This window comes from Furipterus horrens, unplaced genomic scaffold (genome assembly GCF_987537825.1).
Source record: "Furipterus horrens unplaced genomic scaffold, mFurHor1.1.pri manual_scaffold_2, whole genome shotgun sequence".
In the NCBI taxonomy this organism is placed as follows: domain Eukaryota; kingdom Metazoa; phylum Chordata; class Mammalia; order Chiroptera; family Furipteridae; genus Furipterus; species Furipterus horrens.
The window spans coordinates 98,862,620-98,882,360 of NW_028327172.1; the positions used below are offsets into that span (position 1 = coordinate 98,862,620).

At 39.5% G+C, this 19,741-nt stretch overlaps 1 protein-coding gene and 1 pseudogene across 4 annotated transcripts in view; both read right to left on the reverse strand.

The window, feature by feature from the left end:
* Window positions 1-2,213: 2,213 nt before the first annotated feature.
* The window catches only part of TMEM150C (transmembrane protein 150C), a 116,581-nt gene continuing 99,053 nt past the window's right edge, over window positions 2,214-19,741 (reverse strand). For all 3 annotated transcript variants that reach the window (XM_090266206.1, XM_090266208.1, XM_090266207.1), the window contains 4 exons: window positions 19,315-19,382; window positions 9,410-9,537; window positions 6,247-6,424; window positions 2,214-2,759 (listed from right to left, as the gene is read on the reverse strand). In XM_090266206.1, the coding sequence (XP_090122332.1) occupies window positions 2,551-2,759; window positions 6,247-6,424; window positions 9,410-9,537; window positions 19,315-19,382 (583 nt within the window). In that variant the 3' untranslated portion in view covers window positions 2,214-2,550. The remainder of the gene's footprint in view (window positions 2,760-6,246; window positions 6,425-9,409; window positions 9,538-19,314; window positions 19,383-19,741) is intronic.
* On the reverse strand, window positions 9,712-19,373 carry LOC150019161 (small nuclear ribonucleoprotein-associated protein B' pseudogene; annotated as a pseudogene). Its single transcript, XR_016509039.1, has 2 exons — window positions 19,315-19,373; window positions 9,712-10,601 (listed from the first exon to the last, which is right to left on the reverse strand). The product of XR_016509039.1 is annotated as a small nuclear ribonucleoprotein-associated protein B' pseudogene (transcript).

The window sequence follows — 19,741 nt, forward strand, 5'->3', positions numbered from 1 at the left end:
GAACAGTGAGATCCAGAGAGCTTCTGGGTTGAACACTTCGAAATGCTTGGAGGATGGCATGCCTCTGAACCCCTCTTTCCCCTTCCATGCTCTATGCATCTCTTCCATTTGGTTGTTCTCATGTTACATCCTTTATGATAAACGGGCAAATGGAAGTAAAGTGTGTTCTTTGGCTTTGTGAGCCATTCTAGCAAATTATTGAGCTTAAAAATGAAGGGAGTAGTGGGAACTCCCCAATTTTATAACCAAGTTAGAAGTATGGGTATGCTGGGACCCAATACTAGTAGCTGGCATCTGAACTGAGGGCAGTCTTGTGGAGTCCCTTAAACCTGTGGTGTCTGACAATAACCCCGGGTTGTTAGTGTCAGAATTGAAGTGAATTGTAGAACAGCTATTGGTGTATAGAGTCAGAGAATTGGTTGTTGCTGTTGGAAAACACCCTGGAAATATGTTACCAAGGTAACACTGAACTTCATTTTTAACATACTGTCTTATTGAGTTTACACATGCTTCAATATTAGAGATGTTGGTGTAAAAAACAAATCATAATTCTGCATAAAAGAATTTATTTACTGATCAAATCCCAATGAATAATGCCAGTCATTGCTTGATTCTGCTAAAATGTGCTATTATAAGATATGCTCTTAAGAAAGTGTACAGTGCATCACCAAAAGCTGTTAATTTGGATTGTATAGATTGACAGAGAACTTCATAAATCTTTGTTCTCTGATAAAAATTTTAAAATATAAAAATTAAAGAAAAACCCAAAAGCAGTATTCCAAAAGAATAAAAGTCACCTTGGATTATTTACAGTAAGATACCTTTTTAATATAATTCTCTCTGCTTATTTTCCTCACAAATTTACTTATGTGTTCTCACTCCCCCATCTGACCCTCATTCATGATTTCTTCCATTCATGTCTTCCTTGAAACAGTCATCTTCTATTTTCTCTCTTGTCTTTGAGTCTTTCTCTGATACTCCTTTTTCCTACTCTTAAATTACCAATAATTCTATTCAACAGATGTTTGACGAGCACCGAATATGTGCCAGGCACTGTGTAGGAAGTGGAGGTAAATAGAGATGAAAAGTTATTGACACCCCCCCGCTCCTTAAGAAGCCGACTTTGGGTTGAATTAAAACAACAACAACAACGTTTTTCACATTATATTCCATGAAATCCCAGGCACCTATAAAGTCAATTTGGGAATTTCTTGAAACAAAGTGCACTCTTGGAGGGTGTGTCAATGTGGCCTACTTCGAAACTTGTTAAATTTAGAATTCTGCTCTTCTCTATTAAGCACGGGCCCAAGCCCAGGCCTACAGTTTGAGTTCTACACTCTTGGCAGGTGGGACTACATGGTAGGTAGCTGTGCCCATTTGTTTTGGGGGGGATGGTAATCTTTTAATTGGCTTCTACAAATTCCAAATATGAAAAGCCCTTAACCCTCCCCACCCAAATACTAACTTTAAGCTATAGACACATATTAAGAAACTCTCCCCTGACTTGGACTTGCAACAAGATGCTCAAAAACTCCTATCTTTAATAAATGTCCAGCAGGAGCTCTGTTTATTATCTCCACACACATTTCTTTGTGCTATTCTGTGAACATTTCCTTAGCTTGAAACATAAAAGCAGAAAATTAAGTCTGCAGGGCACCTTTTTTCTTTTTATTTTATCATGATTGAACCAAAAACAAGCCCATCTTTTGCATTTGGCCTACATCTTTGTCCATGAAGCCTCAAGAGACTCATGGTAGTTACTTTTAAAAAAGCCAAGCCATGAAATATAAAACAAAAACTGTACATAGCATACTATAAAAGTAACAATGAAACCACACCCTCACTGCCCCATCTTCTTCCATGCCTAGCAGACCACAAATATTCACATTTGGAAATATTTCTCATAGTCAAGTCCGAATCGTGGTGGTGGGCTTCACTCTCACAGTTTGTAGCATATTCCTCTTTCACTGAATCTTCACAGCCAACCACTGAAGAGTGACAGAGTTTTTGTGAGAAAGTTCTATCCTTGATCCCATGTCTTTTCACAGGGTACACAGGTCACATCTCCATACAGTTAGATGATACCTACGCATTCAAGAATATTAGTGCCAGATTCAGAACTTCCTCATGAGCTGGTCCCAAGCCCTTTGGATCTGAAGGCAACTTTGGGAGTTAGCATTATTCCCATGTTACATTTGGTCTGCTCTATCTACCCCATGGTAGGGTGATCCCAACATCTGAAATGTGTGAAGAGAATGAGAGGAGCAGGGATACTGGGAGAGTAGGAACAGAGAGGTGATCATGCACAAGCTATTTGCTCTGTCGTGCTTATATTTCAGTGTAACAGCATGTATTTTGACACATAGGGCTTGCGCTTTTTCGTTAAAGAAATAACTCGCCCTGAAAAGGTCATTTGGCAAATGTGGCCATGAACATGTGTGTGTGTGTGTATGTAAAATGTGTCAGGTTATGTATCAATCTAATGGGTGTGTCCTCCTGGCCCCTCACCCATTGCCACACCCACCTCACCAGCAAGGAAAAACTGATAAGTTACACCTGGTCAGTTTGATATTCAGAAGCTTCAGAAAGGCTTTCTGAGAAGCTTATGAAATTCTCCTGGTACTCAGAACAAACAATCTCATAACGGTAATGACGGAACTCCATAGCAAATGTGCCAAAGTAAGACAGAAAGCACATGACCAGGCCCCACTGGACCCTGGCTGCATACATGTGGATGCCTTGAGCCATGAGGATGAAGTCTGGGAAGGAGCAGTCAAGGAATGTACCCCCATCGGCCACATGAAAACTGGGATCTTTTCTGGGCAGAGAAAGATTATAGAAAAAGTCTGGCTCTGCTCCTCACTAACAAGTTATCTTGACAGAGCTTGCTAAACATGAACACCTACATGAATAATATTTCATAACAATATCAAGCTATTACTTTGTGCCAGACATGTTTCTAGGTGCTTTTACAGAGAATCTAACTTAATCCTCATGACAGTCCTATTATCATCATTTCATTTAAAAATAGGGAAACTGAGGCCAAATGGGTAAGTAACTTGCTTGAGGTCACACAGATGTTAGCTGGTTGATCTGGGATTCAAACACAAGCACTCTGACTCCCAGGCCTTGCATTTGACCACCAAATGGCCACCTAATGAACTGTGAGATTAGTAAGAGTCACAATTCCAAAGTAAGTAGTTGGCCAGAAAAATAAAGGTATCTTTTTAAAAGTCACTACAAGTGACTGTGGATTCACAGTCATCATTTTATCTGAAGAAACAAGTTTGAACATATGAATTACTAACCACTTACATATAAGCTGCATTTGACTCTGCAGTGCTACTAATAATGTCTAAGTGGTCCTTCTTCCTTTTCTGTCTAGTCCTTCAGACAATACTGTATAGGTTAGTTTCATTCCTGTTATCATATTTAAACTTATGCCTAAGTGAAAATATGCAATTAAAATAACAGACAGTTAAGACTCCTATGCCTGAATACATATGGAGTATGTGTTGAGAAAGGTTCATAGCATGCTTTAGTGAAAGGATGAGAGGCCAAGGACTAAATACATTTATTTAGAAAAGTCAGGCCCTGGCTGGGTAGCTAAGTTGGTTAGAGCATCATCCCAATATGCCAAGATTGTGGGTTCGATCCCCATCAGGGCATGTACAAGAAGCAACAATGAATGCATACATAAGTGGAATAACAAATCGATGTTTCTCTCTACAATCAATAAATAAAACTTAAAAAGAAAAATCAGAAATGACCCCTTAGAATTAGTTCTATCTTCAGAACTTAGACTTATGATCTTGGGAAATTTTCACAGAGTATGTGAAACTACTTCAGCTAAACTTTGCTCTCCAGATTAGACATAGATCCATTCACCTGGGAACCAAGAAGTAGTTTTGTGTTCAGAAATAATATGGATCAGAATTTCTTGGTATAAGCTCAAAACTCAGAATAATTTAAAGTCTGTACATACTCTTCTGACTGAGGGTTCAAAATATTGCCAAAGCAATATTATTAAGTTAATGGGGAAGAGATAAATCTTCAAATCTCATACTGGCAGAATTCTGACATTTTCAATCAAAATATTTTATCAGGTTGCTAGCAATAAAATTTTTTGGCTTGATTTTCAAGTCCTTAAATGTTCTCTAATGCAACTACAGAATTTCAAAAAGAAACAAACAAAACCCCAATAAGTGACTCAGTGGTAATTTATGAAAGAACAAGAAATAAAAGACTAATACTCCAATAACTAGAGAACAGCACTAAACGCTAAATACTTTTTATATTTTAAAGCCACGTTCTCTAAGGTAAGATCATGTCTTGGTTAAGAGTGCAAGAACTGATCCTGGCATTAAATCAACATCACTACATAATGTGTGTGATCTTGGGTAAATATACATCTAAAGTACTTAGGATAACACATAGCATATTATAAGTGCCTGCCCTGGCTGGTTTAGCTCAGTGGATTGAGCGTCGGCCTGCGAGCTAAGTGTCGCTGGTTCGATCTTCCAGTCAGGGTACATCAGAGAAGGAAAACTCTGACTCCAAAAAACCTCCGCTGCCTTGCGGCATACCTCTTCAGGGGAAAGGCTAAGGGAGTAAACCCTGACAGAAAATCCGGAGCCGGAGTCCCTAAGGCGGTTTGACGTTGTAGTCAACACCGGCAACTCCTGCGGCGCACCTGAACCCAAGCTGTATCGACTCCGTCTTTCCCTTGGACCCTTCAGCTGCGAAGAGAGGGGGGGTCTGCTGCATGGGCAACAGCAGACCCTCCATATTACCCTGCCCAGGCTCTGTAGCTTCAGCGTCATCGCAAGATGTCGATTCAACACGGGAGGAGACAGATACCATGTCACTCCCGAGTCGGACTGCACAGCCATTCTTGGCGGTGCAGATAGACTCTGAAGAAGCTACACCATCGTCTCTCGAGACGGACGGCTGCCGATTATAAGTGCTTAATAAATATTGACTATTACATGACTGAAGATGTGTAATTGTATTACCTATACAGTCTACCATCTAGGAACCCTGGTTCTTCTCTGGTTTCCTTAGGGGGAACCTATGGAACTGAACATTTATGATCACTCCACCCCACAGAATGAGTGAGCAACCTGATTGGTGGGATTGGAATTGGCCAGCTTCCATTGGGCCATGCTGCCAGTAGGAGGAGTCAACTGTGCTCTATTCTAGACTAGCCTTTCTCTCTGGGATCTGTGGGGGCGTTGAGTGAAGTGCTCTCCTCTTCCTTTCCCAGATTTCTCTACTTGTTACTGGGTGGATAAGCTGAATTCCAGGGTGTGAAATAGGAGGCCTGCTGCATTTTCCTTTCCAAATTTACCAGGAGTAAAGGCTCATTTCTTCCTTCCCATCTGGCTCATGTCTGCTCTCCATTGGTTTTAAACTGAGGGAGGAAGGGAAATAAATAGCACCCAAAAACTTCAATTTTTAGAACTACATTCAGTGGTAATCTAATTCTTTTTCTTTTTAAAAATTTTAATCTTTATTGTATCTTTTTCCATTACCATTTAGTCCCCTTATACTCCTCTCCCTGACAAGCAATCACCACACTGTTGTCCATGTCCATGAGTCCTTTTTCCTTTTTGCTCAATTCTTCCACCCCCTAATTTCCTCCTGCCCCCACTAGCTGTCATCTGTTTTCTATCTATGAATCTGTCTCTGTTTTGCTTGTTAGTTCAGTTTGTTCATTAGATTCCACACATGAGTGAAATCATATGTTTTTTGTTTTGGTAATATAATTCTTGAATTTTTTTTCAGAAAAGCTTATTTTCCTGAAAGATATACATGTATTTGTCTCTTGAAATTCATATTAGAGTTAATAAATTAAATAATAGGATCATTAATAAAGTCACAAGTGAAATTTTTTTAAGATGGAGGGAAGAAATCACAACTCTTTTTTGGTTATGCACTCTGTGTTTTTCATCAAGGGAAACTTTTACATCATTAGTGATTTGAGAATGTATGACACCATTTCTACAGATTGAAACAATCTTGAGAAGGCGGAGCTTGTTTTATTTTTAGTTCTCTTTGGCATTGAAAAATAGTCTGAGAGTTTTTGTTTTTGTGTTCATTTACTTTTCCATTTTATCTAAGATTCTGAAATGATCTATCTATATCCTAACCAATCCAAAATCACAATTTTCTCATTTCCTACATAGACAAGTTATGTGTATTTTAATCTCACTGGCCAGGAACCTTTTCACATTCAAAGGATACATAGGACCACACAGAGAGTGATAAATGCTGAGAGAACAACTCGTGGAATTCCAGCTTTCCATCCTTCATTCTTGATGTTGACTTTGAGTGTCAATGCAGCCTGGATCCAGCATGTCAATGTGCCAAATCCAAAGGTCAAGGAGGTTCCAACATTATGGATTTCTTCATCATTCGTGAGCTAAGGGATGAACAGATAATGGCTTGTGGGGGCCCATTTAGAAAAGACATAAAAGCCAATGGAGTATGTGAGGGAGAAAAAAATAGGTAAAGTGACATCCCAATAATGAAATGATGAATTTTAGAAAGATTAGGGTCCTTAATCTCCACTGGCTCCTTGTGTCAGTTCTCAGTTCGTTTGAACTCTGACAGGAAGAAGGGAATTAAATAGTACCTCCAAACCTCAAAACATTGTTTAGAAAAACTATACGAGGCAGTTGTAATCTATTCCTTGAATCTATTTTCCAGAAAAGCTTTGTGGGAAAGTAAAAGAAAAAAGCAGTAAAGTTACATAAACAAAAAAGAGAGATGTTGAAGTTTCTATAAACATACACCCCACACTTCATTTTCTAGACTAAGAAATGAGACCTGAGATCTGGCTGTGTATTTACTGATTAAGGAAGACCAGTTCTAAACAAGTCAATATTTCATTGGTATAGACAACAAATAACACTTGGGCTGTTCATTATTTCTACGAAACTGGGCTGTCCATAGAGTATGACCAGTCCATTGTTAATGGGATTTTGTTTTATTATAATAAAACTGACACCTATGAGCTTTTGCCATATCTGTACACCCATTAAGGGATAAGAGTGTTTGAAGATTTCTGGTTACAGAGTTGATAGAGTTAAGGGGTTAAAGGAGACCAATTTAGGTTGTTTCAGTTGGGCATTAGAGATGTAAACTCAAATCATTACCCACTGATTTAAAAAACTTATTTATCACTTAACACACTTTTAGTAATTGCATACATTTTAAAATACATACTTAGGAAAATAAAATCTATTTGAAGAGGTGGTTTTCAAAACATGGTGAAAACATTTTTTTGAATTGCCATTGCCTTCAGATGTTTTGTTTGACATTGCTGTGAATAATGGTTGTAATTCAATCAATACTACTTTTTTTTAACGCTTTTTTAAAATACAAGGTTCTTTTCTTAAAAAAGATTTTATTTATTTATTTTCAGAGAGGGAAAGGGGGGTAGAAAGAGAGGGAGAGAAACAGCAATGTGCGGGAGAAACGTCAATCGATTGCCTCCACATGACACCATCTGGGGACCTGGCCTGAAACCCAGGCATGTGCCCTGATTGGGAACTGGGAATCAAACTGGTAACCTTTCAGTTTGCAGGCTGGCACTCAATCCACTGAGCCACACTAGCCAGGGCTCCTTTTACATTTTTTAATTTTTTATTTTTGTTATAGGATTTCCGTCCCCTACCCCCATCCCCGCCCTCTTTTTTGGAAGAAGCCACTTTCTTCTCTCATAGTTCAAAAGACCTATCTTAAAATTCATTTTAAGTAATGCTTCCTCAAGTCAAATTTTACTTCTAGAAAACTGGTTTTCTAAACTCTATCCATTTATTATTTTAACCTAATTTTTAAAACAGATGATATAGTTACATGGTTCTAACATTTAAAAATTTACAAAATGTATAGATTGAAAAGTCTGTCTCCCATCCTATATACTAGTCACCTGGTTTCTCCACAGGCATCCAATTTGTAATTTCCTGTGTATGCTCTGTAGGTATTCCAGAAAGTGATTTTTATACATCATCATTCATGGGTTTGACTATTTGTGATTCAATAAAACAACCTAATCTCTGGGTTTCTCCTGGGACTTTAGCAAAGAGCAAAATGTCTACTAACTTTCACCCAAATCCTGGTTCAGAGACATAATTTTTTAAAAAATTATTTATTTTTAGAGAGAGGGTAAGGGAAGGAGAAAGAGGGAGAGAAACATCAATGTGTGGTTGCCTCTCACACACCCCCAACAGGGGATCCAGCCTGCAACCCAGGCATGTGCCCTGACTGGGAATCAAACCAGCAACCCTTTGGTTTGCAAGCTGGCACTCAATCCACTGAGCCACACCAGCCAGGGTGAGAGACATAATTGTTATTGAGCACTTTACTCCACGCTAGAAAATGAAGGGAAGACTCCCACCAAAATCTCAATAAAAATGTTCTGCGCCCTACATTTTGGAGTTTAACAGGATAAACTCTCAGAAATTCTGAATGCAGCTTTCTTGTAGTCTGGCTTGATATGGGATGAGACCTAGAATAGTTAGAGGAATTGGTGGGATTGCCTCTGTCAAATAACCCTGGTTTAATGAATGATCAGGACTGAGGATTAGGACAAGAGACACTCCAAGAACCCACTACCATATTTTCTTGAATGTCTATGTCATTTGGACTTCACTCAATAGAAGGGAGAGGGGTGTCCAGGATCAGGTGCTTAATTACAAGAGGGAAGTGTCTAGTAGCAGTGTACAGCATAGTCTGGAGGATGCTGGGGAGGTTAGGAGGTAGGGAAATCAGGCAAATGCTCTAACACTATAGGGGTTTCCTTGTCTATTTTACAGATGATGCCATTTAGTCAAGAGTTGGGTGATGGTATTGGCAAGGGAAATTATTCTAAAATGTTGTGACCTTGGGCTTCTGAGTTTCTGGAAAGAAGATTTATGTATCTTTATACAAGTCATAGGTGTTCTGGAGACATTCTGGGTTTTCAAACTTGAGTTTGCTAATCTGAAATACAAACTTTCATCCAAAAAGTATGTTCAGTGTTTAACGTAGAAAGGCAATGATCCTATTAGTTTTTTAGAAAGGTCCATTAGGATACAGTTTGTTATAAAAATAAAAGTATAAAGCACTTTGAAATCTTTTGTAGAAAATATACAATTTTCATAGCTACTTTCCCCGGTAGCCGTGCTTTATTTTCAATGCACAATGAGCACCCTCACGTGTGCAATGCAAACTGAGGTAAACCAGGCTGAGAGACCATAAGGGCCAACTGCTGGAGAACATGTGCCTATCAGGAACAACTATTAGCAATGTTTTTAAAGATTCATGCAGAATGATATGGGCCATACAGTGATTGTCCCTCAGTGGCTAAGATAATCATATAGGTGAAGTGTGAGATGGAGGTGAAAAAGGTCAAATGAAGTACCTGAAAATTACCAAGTAAGGTCATTCCAAAGGAGGCCAGACATAATGCCACCAATCCACTAATATTCAGCCACGGATTTAAAACCTTTGGTTTCAGTTGTATGAAGCGCAGAACAGCTACCACAAGAGCTGGGGATAAAACAAAGTGTTAAAATTGAAAAACTGAAATCATACACTCAGACCATGAGGCAGAGTTCTAAAGCTACAATGTGGAAAATTACTTTCACCACAGTTCATTTTTAAATCTCTGAAAAGACAATTTTAATTTTAATATTTTACAGTTTAATTGCTCTATACATTTATTAGCAAATATTAATGCTACAAAGAGGGGACAGAAGCTCACACTCTACACAGTTTCACAAGACACAGTGCAGACAAAGAGTGACTAAGGACCAACAGTATCCTAGGGTCTTGGTAAATGCATGCTTGGCGGAAGTGAACCTCTGATTCCTGGTGGAGGGGGTCTCATCCCTGGAGGAGGCATGCCTGTCAGTGTTCCCTGAGTAGGATGAAGCCCAGTTGGTGGTCCCGTGCGTGTTCTCATACCAGGTGGAAGAACCATAATGCCTGGAGGTGGAGTTGCCCAGCCCACAGGTATGTGGGGGAGTCCCCCAACTTTGTGGGTACTGAGTTGGGGCTCCAGCAATCTTGGCAGTAGCCGCCACAGCGGTAACTACGACAGTGCCTTGTCCCTGTGGAGTCGTTACTTCCTGGGAGAGTCCCCCTACCCCCCGGACTGGGCCTGCTAATCCTGAAGGAACCTGTAAAATTGGAACACCAGCTGGGACTTCTCTGTCTGTGGCCTTGCCAACACCAGGGCCTCCTGTGGCTCCTGCCAGTGGTACGTGAGTGATGCCAGTATCTTTTGGGGAAGGTCCCTCCACAGTCATGGAAACCAGGTTCTCCCCATGCAGCAGCACCAGACCCAAGACTTGCTTCTCTTCATGCTGTGGCTGCTTCACATTTTTTGGTTTGATCTCCCTGAACTCATCACAATCACTGATGATCAAGTTCATATACTTGTCAAAAGGCTTAAAGGTGTTGATGAAGATCTGGCGGTTTTGAAGGATGCACCTCATCCTAGAGTTGATGTGCTGCAGCATCTTGTTGCTCTTTCCCACAGTCATGATTGCTCTTCCACCAAATCCAATGTCCACAGTTAAGTTTCAGGATCCTTAAGACCTAAGGGAAGGCTACAGATAAAGGTATGATGTAGGTTCTGCTACAAACAATGCAAGCTGGGGCAGAAGCTTCAAACAGTAGGTGGAGGCTGGTTTTTCACTTGGAATCAGCTCCCAAGACTGCTTTAACCACCTCTAGGTGTCTCAGCTAGGAAAGCTCAGTTCCACCTGGAAATGCACCATGTGCTGGGATCATCTCAGGTACAGCTGACACTCTTGGTTGCTCAGGGAGGCTGTCCTCCTACATTTGACCTGCTCTTCCACCTTGGGTATGTGCTGTTCTGTGGTCCTTCTCAAGTAAAAGTGGTCCCATGGCCACCGTGGTCAACTTTGTGTACTCTGTAAACTGCCATGATGGCCACCTGGAGACCCTCAAACCACTGATGTGAAATGGCAATATTTAAAAGAACATTTTCATGCACTGCTTATGATTATTTTGATGTTTTATTGTACCTAACCCGAGGTAAGCAGAGAGGATTTGAAGCAGCAGCACTCTGTGTCATTTGGGTGATGGCAGGATGATAGAACTGTTAATAGTCCTCTAGAGTTTTCGCAAATGAGTTCAGCACAGGACAGGCTGGCTTAGGAGAGAGAGCACTGCAGAAGCTTGACACACAGCAAGTGAGGTGGGGATAAAGACAGCCCATGGCTGACTCAGTCATTCTCTAGCTTGGAACAGTGTTAGAACAGACAGAGTGGGAAAGCACGGAGAAGATGAAGTTCCATATCTAGGCACACTTGGTGGTCCCTGGACCAGAAATCATTTCTGGGGATAGGAAGGAAGATAAAGGCAAGTGTATAAATCCCTTTATTACTGGTTTGCTCCTACTTGCCTCTAATTTCACCTGGAGGTATTCATTGTCAAAGGAGAGCAGTTATAGTAACCAAATTATGAAATATGGATTTTAACATAGCGTATTTGGAGGTCTGGTATGTATTAAAAATCACACTGATTATATTAAGAAAGCTCAATTCTTCCAAATGATGTAAATTACTTATTTTAAAAGACCACTCTATCTTTGAAGCAAATTGTCATAGGAGATCCTGAAGAGAGAATGAAATAAGTTACTCTAACCTTGAGGATGGTTCATACTCAAACCACTAATCTAAGGATCCCCTTTTATTAGCTGCTTAGTGCAAGGATATTTTCATATTTTTATACAAAAAGCTGAGAGAAAGCCCTGCCCTGTGTGGCTCAGTTGGTTGGAGCATCATCCTGTAACCAAAAGGTTGTAGGCTGAGTTCATGGTCAGGGCATATGCCTAGATTGTGGGTTTGATCCCCGATTTGTGTGCATACATCCCCAGTCCAAGTGCACACAAAAGGCAACCTAATCAATGTTTCTCTCTCACATTGGTGTTTCTCTCTTTCCCTTCCTCTCTAAAAAAGCATTGAAAAATTATCCTTAAGTGAGGATTAAAAACACAAACAAAAAACCTGAGAGAGATAAGTTTACAAATGATAAAAAAACACTTGCAATTAATGTAAATTATATCTACATAAAAGGAAGTGCACTTACTATTTCCTAAGATAATTTATTTTGACATTAAGGTTTAGCAGGGAAGACAATTAGAAATTCAAGAATTACCCTTATTTATATAGCAGTTAACTAGGTAATTATGTGCTAAAGATTTTACCCTGATCACAGGCCATTATTAGTAGCCATTAATAAAGAAAACCCATCCAAAAATCTGCATTTTCAGGTATGCTGAATTTCATAGTTTCAAGCTACAAAGTTGAGCTCAGTGAGTTAACACTCACTTTCAAGTACCTCTGATTGAAGAGTGGTATGCAACTTGGTTAATATTTGGATTTTGGAAACAAAATAGAAATAAACCACAACTTATGAAATCTCAAACTTCTGTTCTGATTTAGCTTTTAGTATATTTATGTTTCAGCTAATGCCCACTATTGATCATAAAATTAATAAATTATACTTGAATTGACAATAGCTTTCCAACCTACTTGTTTAAGGAACCTAGTTAAGAGTTATAATATATTAGATGTCTATTAATAATGACAGTAACTAACCTAGAGGATAAAAAAATCAGCACAACTTTTTACTTTTTAGGATGGGAAAAGGAAGAGGAAGTGGGGAGAGAAGAAATTCAACATAAGCACTCTGATACAAAGTGATCATCAGATAAAGAAACAATTAGATTAAATCCAGAAATCCAAACACAGGGTGCCAATAATTGAGTGTGCATATCAGTCAAGGGCATAATGACAAAACACCAAGACAGCACATTTCATTTCTTCTAAAAATGATTAGTGAAAAGTATTACTCTGGGAACTCTGGTTGACATGCAAATTGGAAGGACAGGATTGTCCTGGAACTTTCACCTAAGTGCTAAACTGCTGCTGAATCAGACACTGAAATTGTTGTTGACATACACCCATCATCAGTTTGTTCTACTGTGTCCAAGAGAAGAGAGTTGATGGACATTCTCTGCATTAGCCATCTCTCCAATAAAATTGAGACATGTATCAGTCCCCTGGACCCAGCATAGCTGGCCTTCCCATTTTTAATAGGGGTGATAAAAATCATTTTATCATGAACAGATGATGAAATTAAGCAGGAAACGGAAACCTACTTGAAGACAGGATTTCAAAACAATACTCTGAACTTTCAGAATTGCATTCTCAACCCACCCTTTGTCCTTTTAATCTATTAATTACATTATTAATCCACTCAGACTAGGCACACTTTCCTTTTAAAGTAGATTCTAATTTAATTTTTAGGGTGGTAAAAATAATAAGGATTCTAGTCCTTTAACAATTTTATTAACAATTGGGTTTAAATAGAAGCAGAATTGGACTATCCATTACAAAGTCTGTTTTCAGCCAAGCCGTGGTTTAATTATACCTTCTTGAAAAAGACTTTGGGCAGTAGGGCAATTTCAAAGCCATCTTTATATAAGCTAACACATTTTTAGCTGCATTAAAAATATTAAATTTTATCAACAGTTTTAGACAGGATTTTTAAAACTCACCCTCCTGTTGTTGCTGTTGCTGTTGTTTTTAAATTTAGAATAGTCCTTTGTTCTACAGGTGTCCTCTATTTAATTAGTCTATTTAAAAAAAAAACAAAACCACAAGCCCTGGCTGCTGTGGCTCAGTGGATTGAGCGTCAGCCTGCGAGCCAAGTGTCGCTGGTTCGATTCCCAGTCAGGGCACATTACTAGGTTGCACGTCAAGTCCCCAGTCGGGGGCGTGAGTGAGAGGCAACCACACAGTGATGTTTCTCTCCCTCTCTTTCTCATTTCCCCTCTCTCTAAAAATAAAATAAACAAAGAAACAAACAAATAAATTTAAAAATAAATAAAATAAAATAATAAAAAAACCCCACAGACTTCTGGCCAAGATTGTGGCCTGGACAGACATGCTGCATCTCCCTCCACAACTAAGAAGGAATACAACTACCTCAAAACTAGAGACAACCAGAAGTTCCAGAAAGTCGAGCTGCATGGAAGTCCAATGAACAAATATATAAAGAAGAAATACTCATCTGGACAGGTAGGAGGGGCAGAGCTGGGGCAGAGAGGACACAGTGTGGTGGTAGCAGCAGTGGTGGCAGTGGCAGGCTGCCAGAAAGCACAGTCACACATTTTAAAAAGTCAGGAGGAACACCTGGGGAGCACTCAGAGCACCAGACCAGACCATGCAGCTCACAGTCCCAGTGCTGGGGAAAATAAAGCCTCATTGCTTCTGACCATGCAACCAGTCGGGATTGGGGCGGAGGAAGAAACTGCCAGTCTCTCAGCAGAGTCCAGTTGTTTAAAGGGCCCCCACAGTCCTAGAATATCCGCAGACTCACCTACTCTGGGAACGACAGCCAGGGTAACAACTAGAGAGGCGCCAGTCCCATACAAAGTGGGAGAAGTGCCTGGAAAAGGGGCGAGCTGAGCAAGCGACATTGTTCCCTCTCGGACCCCTCCCCCACATACAGCACCACAACGTAGTGAAACAGGTCGCCCTCTACTGACAAGAAACCTAAGGCTCCGCCCTTACAACTTAACAGGAGTGACAGCTCTACCTAAGACACAGAGGCAAACACAGAAACCTGTCAAGATGAAGAGACAGAGAAGTATGGCCCAGAAGAGGGAACAGATCAAGGTTCCAGTGAGAGAACTAAGCGACGAGGACATAACCAACCTACCAAATGAGGAGATAGCCAACCTAACAGATGCAGAGTTCAAAACACTGGTGATAAAAATGCTTGCAAGCTTGACAAATATGCTTAAGTATGGCAAACGCATAAGGGAAGAAGAGAAGGTTATGCTAAATGAAATGAAGGAAAATCCACAGAAAACCAATGGTGAAGGGAAGGAAACCAGGGTTCAATTCAATGATTTGGAACATAAGGAGGAAAACAACAGTCAACCAGTACAGAATGAGGAAACATGAATTGAAAAAAATGAGGAGATGCTTAGGAACCTCCGGGACAACTTTAAACATGCCAACATCCAAACCATAGGGTGCCAGAAGGAGAAGAAGAAGAGAAAGAAATTGAAAACTTATGTGAAAAAAATAATGAAGGAAAACTCCCCATATTTGGTGAAGGAAATAGACATACAAGTCCAGGAAGCACAGAGTCCCAAACAAGCTAGACCCAAAGAGGACCACACCAAGACACATCATAATTAAAATGCTGAAGGTGAAAGATAGAAAATCTTAAAAGCATCCAAAGAAAAGTAGAGAATTACTTACCAAGGGGTTCCTATAAGACTATGTAGGAAACAAGGACATAGTGACTCCCAAACCAGTACAAAATCAGCAATAACAAAGAGCAAATGTAATTAAAGGGTCTCTGAGAGGGGAGTTGACAGCACTGGCATATCTACAAATCACAATAGGGGCATTTAGATAACCATGTTAGAGTGTAACTCCGGAATAACCAGTAATGGAGAAACTGGGAAGAAGGAGAGGGGTGGGGGAGCTAATTGCGTTAGGGTGGGGGAGCTGATCCTCTCACTTTAGGGTGGCAGTTTTAGGGTGGGGAAGCTAATCACCTCAGGGCAATTTTAGGGTGGGGAAGCTAAGACTATAAAACCAGCCATCTTTGTCTACTTGGTGCACACATTCTCCTGGCTGTGAGAGTGCGCCGGGCTCTGCAGACTCATGAATAAAGGCCTCGCTTTACTGCTCAAGTCCTGTGTCCCAGTTTTTATTGTGAACGTTTCTCACAACTATCAGCTGATTTCTCAAAAGAAACTTGGCAGGCAAGAAGGGACTGTCAAGAAATATTCAAGGTGATGAAAAGCAAGGATTTAACAACCAAGATTACTCTATCCAGCAAAGTTATCATTTAGAACAGAAGAGCAGATGAAGTGCTTCCCAGACAAGGTTAAGCCAAAGGAGCTCATCATCACCAAGTTAGTATTATATGAAATGTCAAAGGGACTTATTTAAGAAAAAGAAGATCAAAATTATGAACATTAAAATGACAACAAACTCACAACTATCAACAACTGAATCTGAAAAATAAGAACAAAATTCAACTAAGCAAACCAGAATAGGAACAGAATCATAGGTATGGGGATCATTTGGAGGGTTATCAGCTGGGAGGGGAAAGGGGGAGAAATGGGGAAATGGTGCAGGGATTAAGAAGCATAATTGGTAAATACAAAATAGACAGGGGGAAGTTAATAATATAGGAAAGGGTGAAGCCAAAGAACATATATGCAGAACCCATGGACATGAACTAAGGGGGGTGGGATTTCTGGAGGGAACGGGGGTACTGGGCAGAGAGGAGCAAAAGGGAAAAAAAAACTGAAACTACTGTAACAACATAATCAAAATATACATAAAAAGTAAAAAAATACCAACTTTAAAAAAATTGCTTATTTTCTTTATTAATTATTTTTACTTTGAGGCTGCTTGGTTTTTTAAGTTCAATCAAAATAACAGCTCTTCATTGCAGTTCTAAACTGGTGCCTGGCCAAATTCTTTTTCGTTTTGTTTAGTTTTATTGGTTATGCATTAATAATTCCTATTTATGACTGCAGTAGACCACAACAATCAATGTGTTTTGGCTGGAGGAGGAAGAGTGGCTGCTTTTAGGTGATTTAAATCATTCAGTGATTAGCTTTATCCTTGCAACCTCTCCAGGGCAGAAAATAATACTCCCTTTAAGAAATTTGTCTTAGGTTTTTTTCTCTGCCAGGAGACAAAGTGTTGACTCGGGACAAACAGCATAAGTAATTCTGTAAAGAAAATAATTGAGCATTTGGTCTTCGATTAGTCCATCAAAAACATAAAAGATCTTTGGTAACTAATTTTAATCAATATTAAACCAACTCATTCGTAGATTGAAAATTATAATCTATACAGGTGCCAAAAAGAGGTGACTTATAAGCAGAGTAGGTTTTTTTTTAAAGTCAGTTATGTCATCTAAAGTAATAGCTGAGGCCTAACAGGATGAGCCTGGGGAGACAGAGGTGTCCACAGTTCAGAGCAAGAATAATAGGTAAATTGACTTTCACTACCAGAGTTGATAAATAAATAATTGTTGGTTAACTCCCACTGAACACTAATGTTAATCAGTTGGCACAAAACTTAACCAGATGGCACTAAAAATAATATGATGAAAGATAATAAAGAATAAACACTGGATGCTATGATACTTTAGAGCAGGAAAGCTAGAAAAACTTAATTGCTTTTTAATGGAGCAGGGAAGGACTGGACGATGACAAGTGTCATCTGGAAAAGGGGGACTTGTTTTCATTACCTTGTGTTGGAAATGCTTTAATAATTAGTTAATCATAAGCTTTATAACCGGATAAGTTTGAGCTGTGAAAACTGGTATATTTTAGATTATATGCTAATGACTATTGGGAAATATTGATTTTTCTTAAAAATATAAAGGAAACAATACGTAGCTTCCAACATGTTCATTCATTTCTTTAAAGCCCATTCCACTGGAGGACAGACAGCTTATGATAACTTTTTATAAAAGGGTACTCTTCTCTGTATTGTGATTAGATGAGATAGCATTTGCAAAGCTCTTAGCATTGTGCCTGGAATATAAATGACTGTCATTGTTGTTGTTATCATTGCACCCTGTGGGGATGATCATAGGAGTAGGTAGCAACCTGCAGGCCTGCTTGGAGTTGCTGCAACTGAAGAGTCACTCTCGGAGCTTTGTGCTCTATTAAATGCAAATATCTCCTTAGCAGTCATGCATGCCTTGGTATGACTAAATTTATTAGGTCTTTTCAGAAGAGTGGTATCAAGAGTAGAAAAAAGGTCAAGTATAAAGCTCCTGGCAGCTCTCTGAGGCTGAAGGCACTGAAGACAAAAACTGAGTAAAAATAACAGGCACTGGTGTCCACATGTGCACCAGCTGCTGAAAAGTCTACGTTTTTCAGAACTTGGGAATATCAGAGACATGAAAATACTGCCTGCTAAGTGCATGAAGAAAGAATTTCATTAAAGATTCAGTCACCTCAGCATCAGGAGATACCTAACCTTTTCCTTAGTGCTAGTGTTGCCATCCATGCCTTCCAGACACTTCCTGCTTAAGTGAATGGGACATGCTTTGGGAAGCCTGGGTAGGCAGCAACCTTATTGACTGTAGAGAAGCCCCCGGTGTGTGTCTCTTTAAACCTCACAGCTTCAAGAGAGGCCTCTTGGGCCCTCACAGGGAACATCCTCCATGCTTCTCATTATTTGAACCCTCTGACCAAAGATTTTGCCTGTGTTGCATGTTGGACCAATCATCTCCCTTAATTTTCCAATGAGGTCTATAGGTCTTCCATTTTCCTATAGCAAAAATTAAAAAATATGGTATGAGTGAATGTAAATGTTTTTTGGGGGGAGGAGACAGGGAATTATACCTAGATGAAATAACAAGTCACCTCTTAGGAAGACAAAAAAGTTGAATACTCCCTCAGTGCTAACATCATCTTTATCTCTTACTTGGAGTAAAAAGTTTCACCTTCCAAAAGAACCATTTCCAGAAAATCACTGTTGTCACTAGCCTATCCCCCACAGCAAGCAAATGATGATAGCTGTTTGACCCTTTGAAAGAAACTGAGAAGACCTTGCCTTGAGGAGATGATATATAAGGTCGACTGGAAAAGGACAGAGAGCACGGCTGGTTCCCATGGTCCTCAGAGGGCCACCTGGTCATAGAAGCACTCACAGAACAAAAGGAACAGGATATTAAATGAGGGTCTTGGGCCCTGAAGAAAAAGTGGGAAATTGGGGCCGGACATGATTATACAGTTTCTTTCTTTTTTTAACCTATCTCTTCATTCACCAGCTTGATTTGTGTATAGGATAGATACAGGGGAGAGCATAATCTTTAGATTTAAAAAACCATATCTACAAATATCAATATTTATCACAGAACCTAGGCATTTTTTCATCCTTTCCAGTGAAGAAATAAATAAGGCATTCTTTTTAAAGCAAACATATTGTACAATATTACATTCTCACACAGGATTTAATGGTATGTGAAATATATTATTTCATGCTGCAAAAGAAAGTCAAGAATGCACTGAAATGATAAAGATGGTAAAGGGAAGAGAAAATGTAAGGTAAGCAGGGCAAATATGAAAGGATTTATGAGAAAAAAAGACACTCAAAACAAAAAGCTAGCCTCACCATGATATGATCCCAAATTATCCTAAGCCCACCATGCTTTTGATATGGATTTGGAAGAATTGAAAATAACAGAAATGTATCGAAGCACACAAAGCATTCTTGATTATCTGCTTACCTAGGAATGCTGCCATGTTCATAACTTGACTAAACACACAGCTTGCAGGAGGTTCATCACCAGCAATACTTGAAATATATGAAATGCTTTATTAGTACTACATTAAAATCTATAACTCTATTCAAAGGACTAAATGTGTTCCCTCAAAATTTGTATGTTGAAATCCTAACCCCCAATATGATAGTATTAGGAGGTAGAATTTTTGGAGGTAATTAGGTTATGAGGGCAAAGCCCTCGTGAATGGGATTAGGGACCTCTCTTTTTCTCTTTCCACCATGTGAGGACACAATGAACAGATGGCTGTGTGTAACCCAGAAGAGGGCTCTCATCAGAACCTGACCACGCTGGCACCCTAATCTTGGACTTCCAGCCTCCAGCCTGTGTGAAATAAATTTCTGTTGTTTATAAGCCACCCAGTCTATGCTAT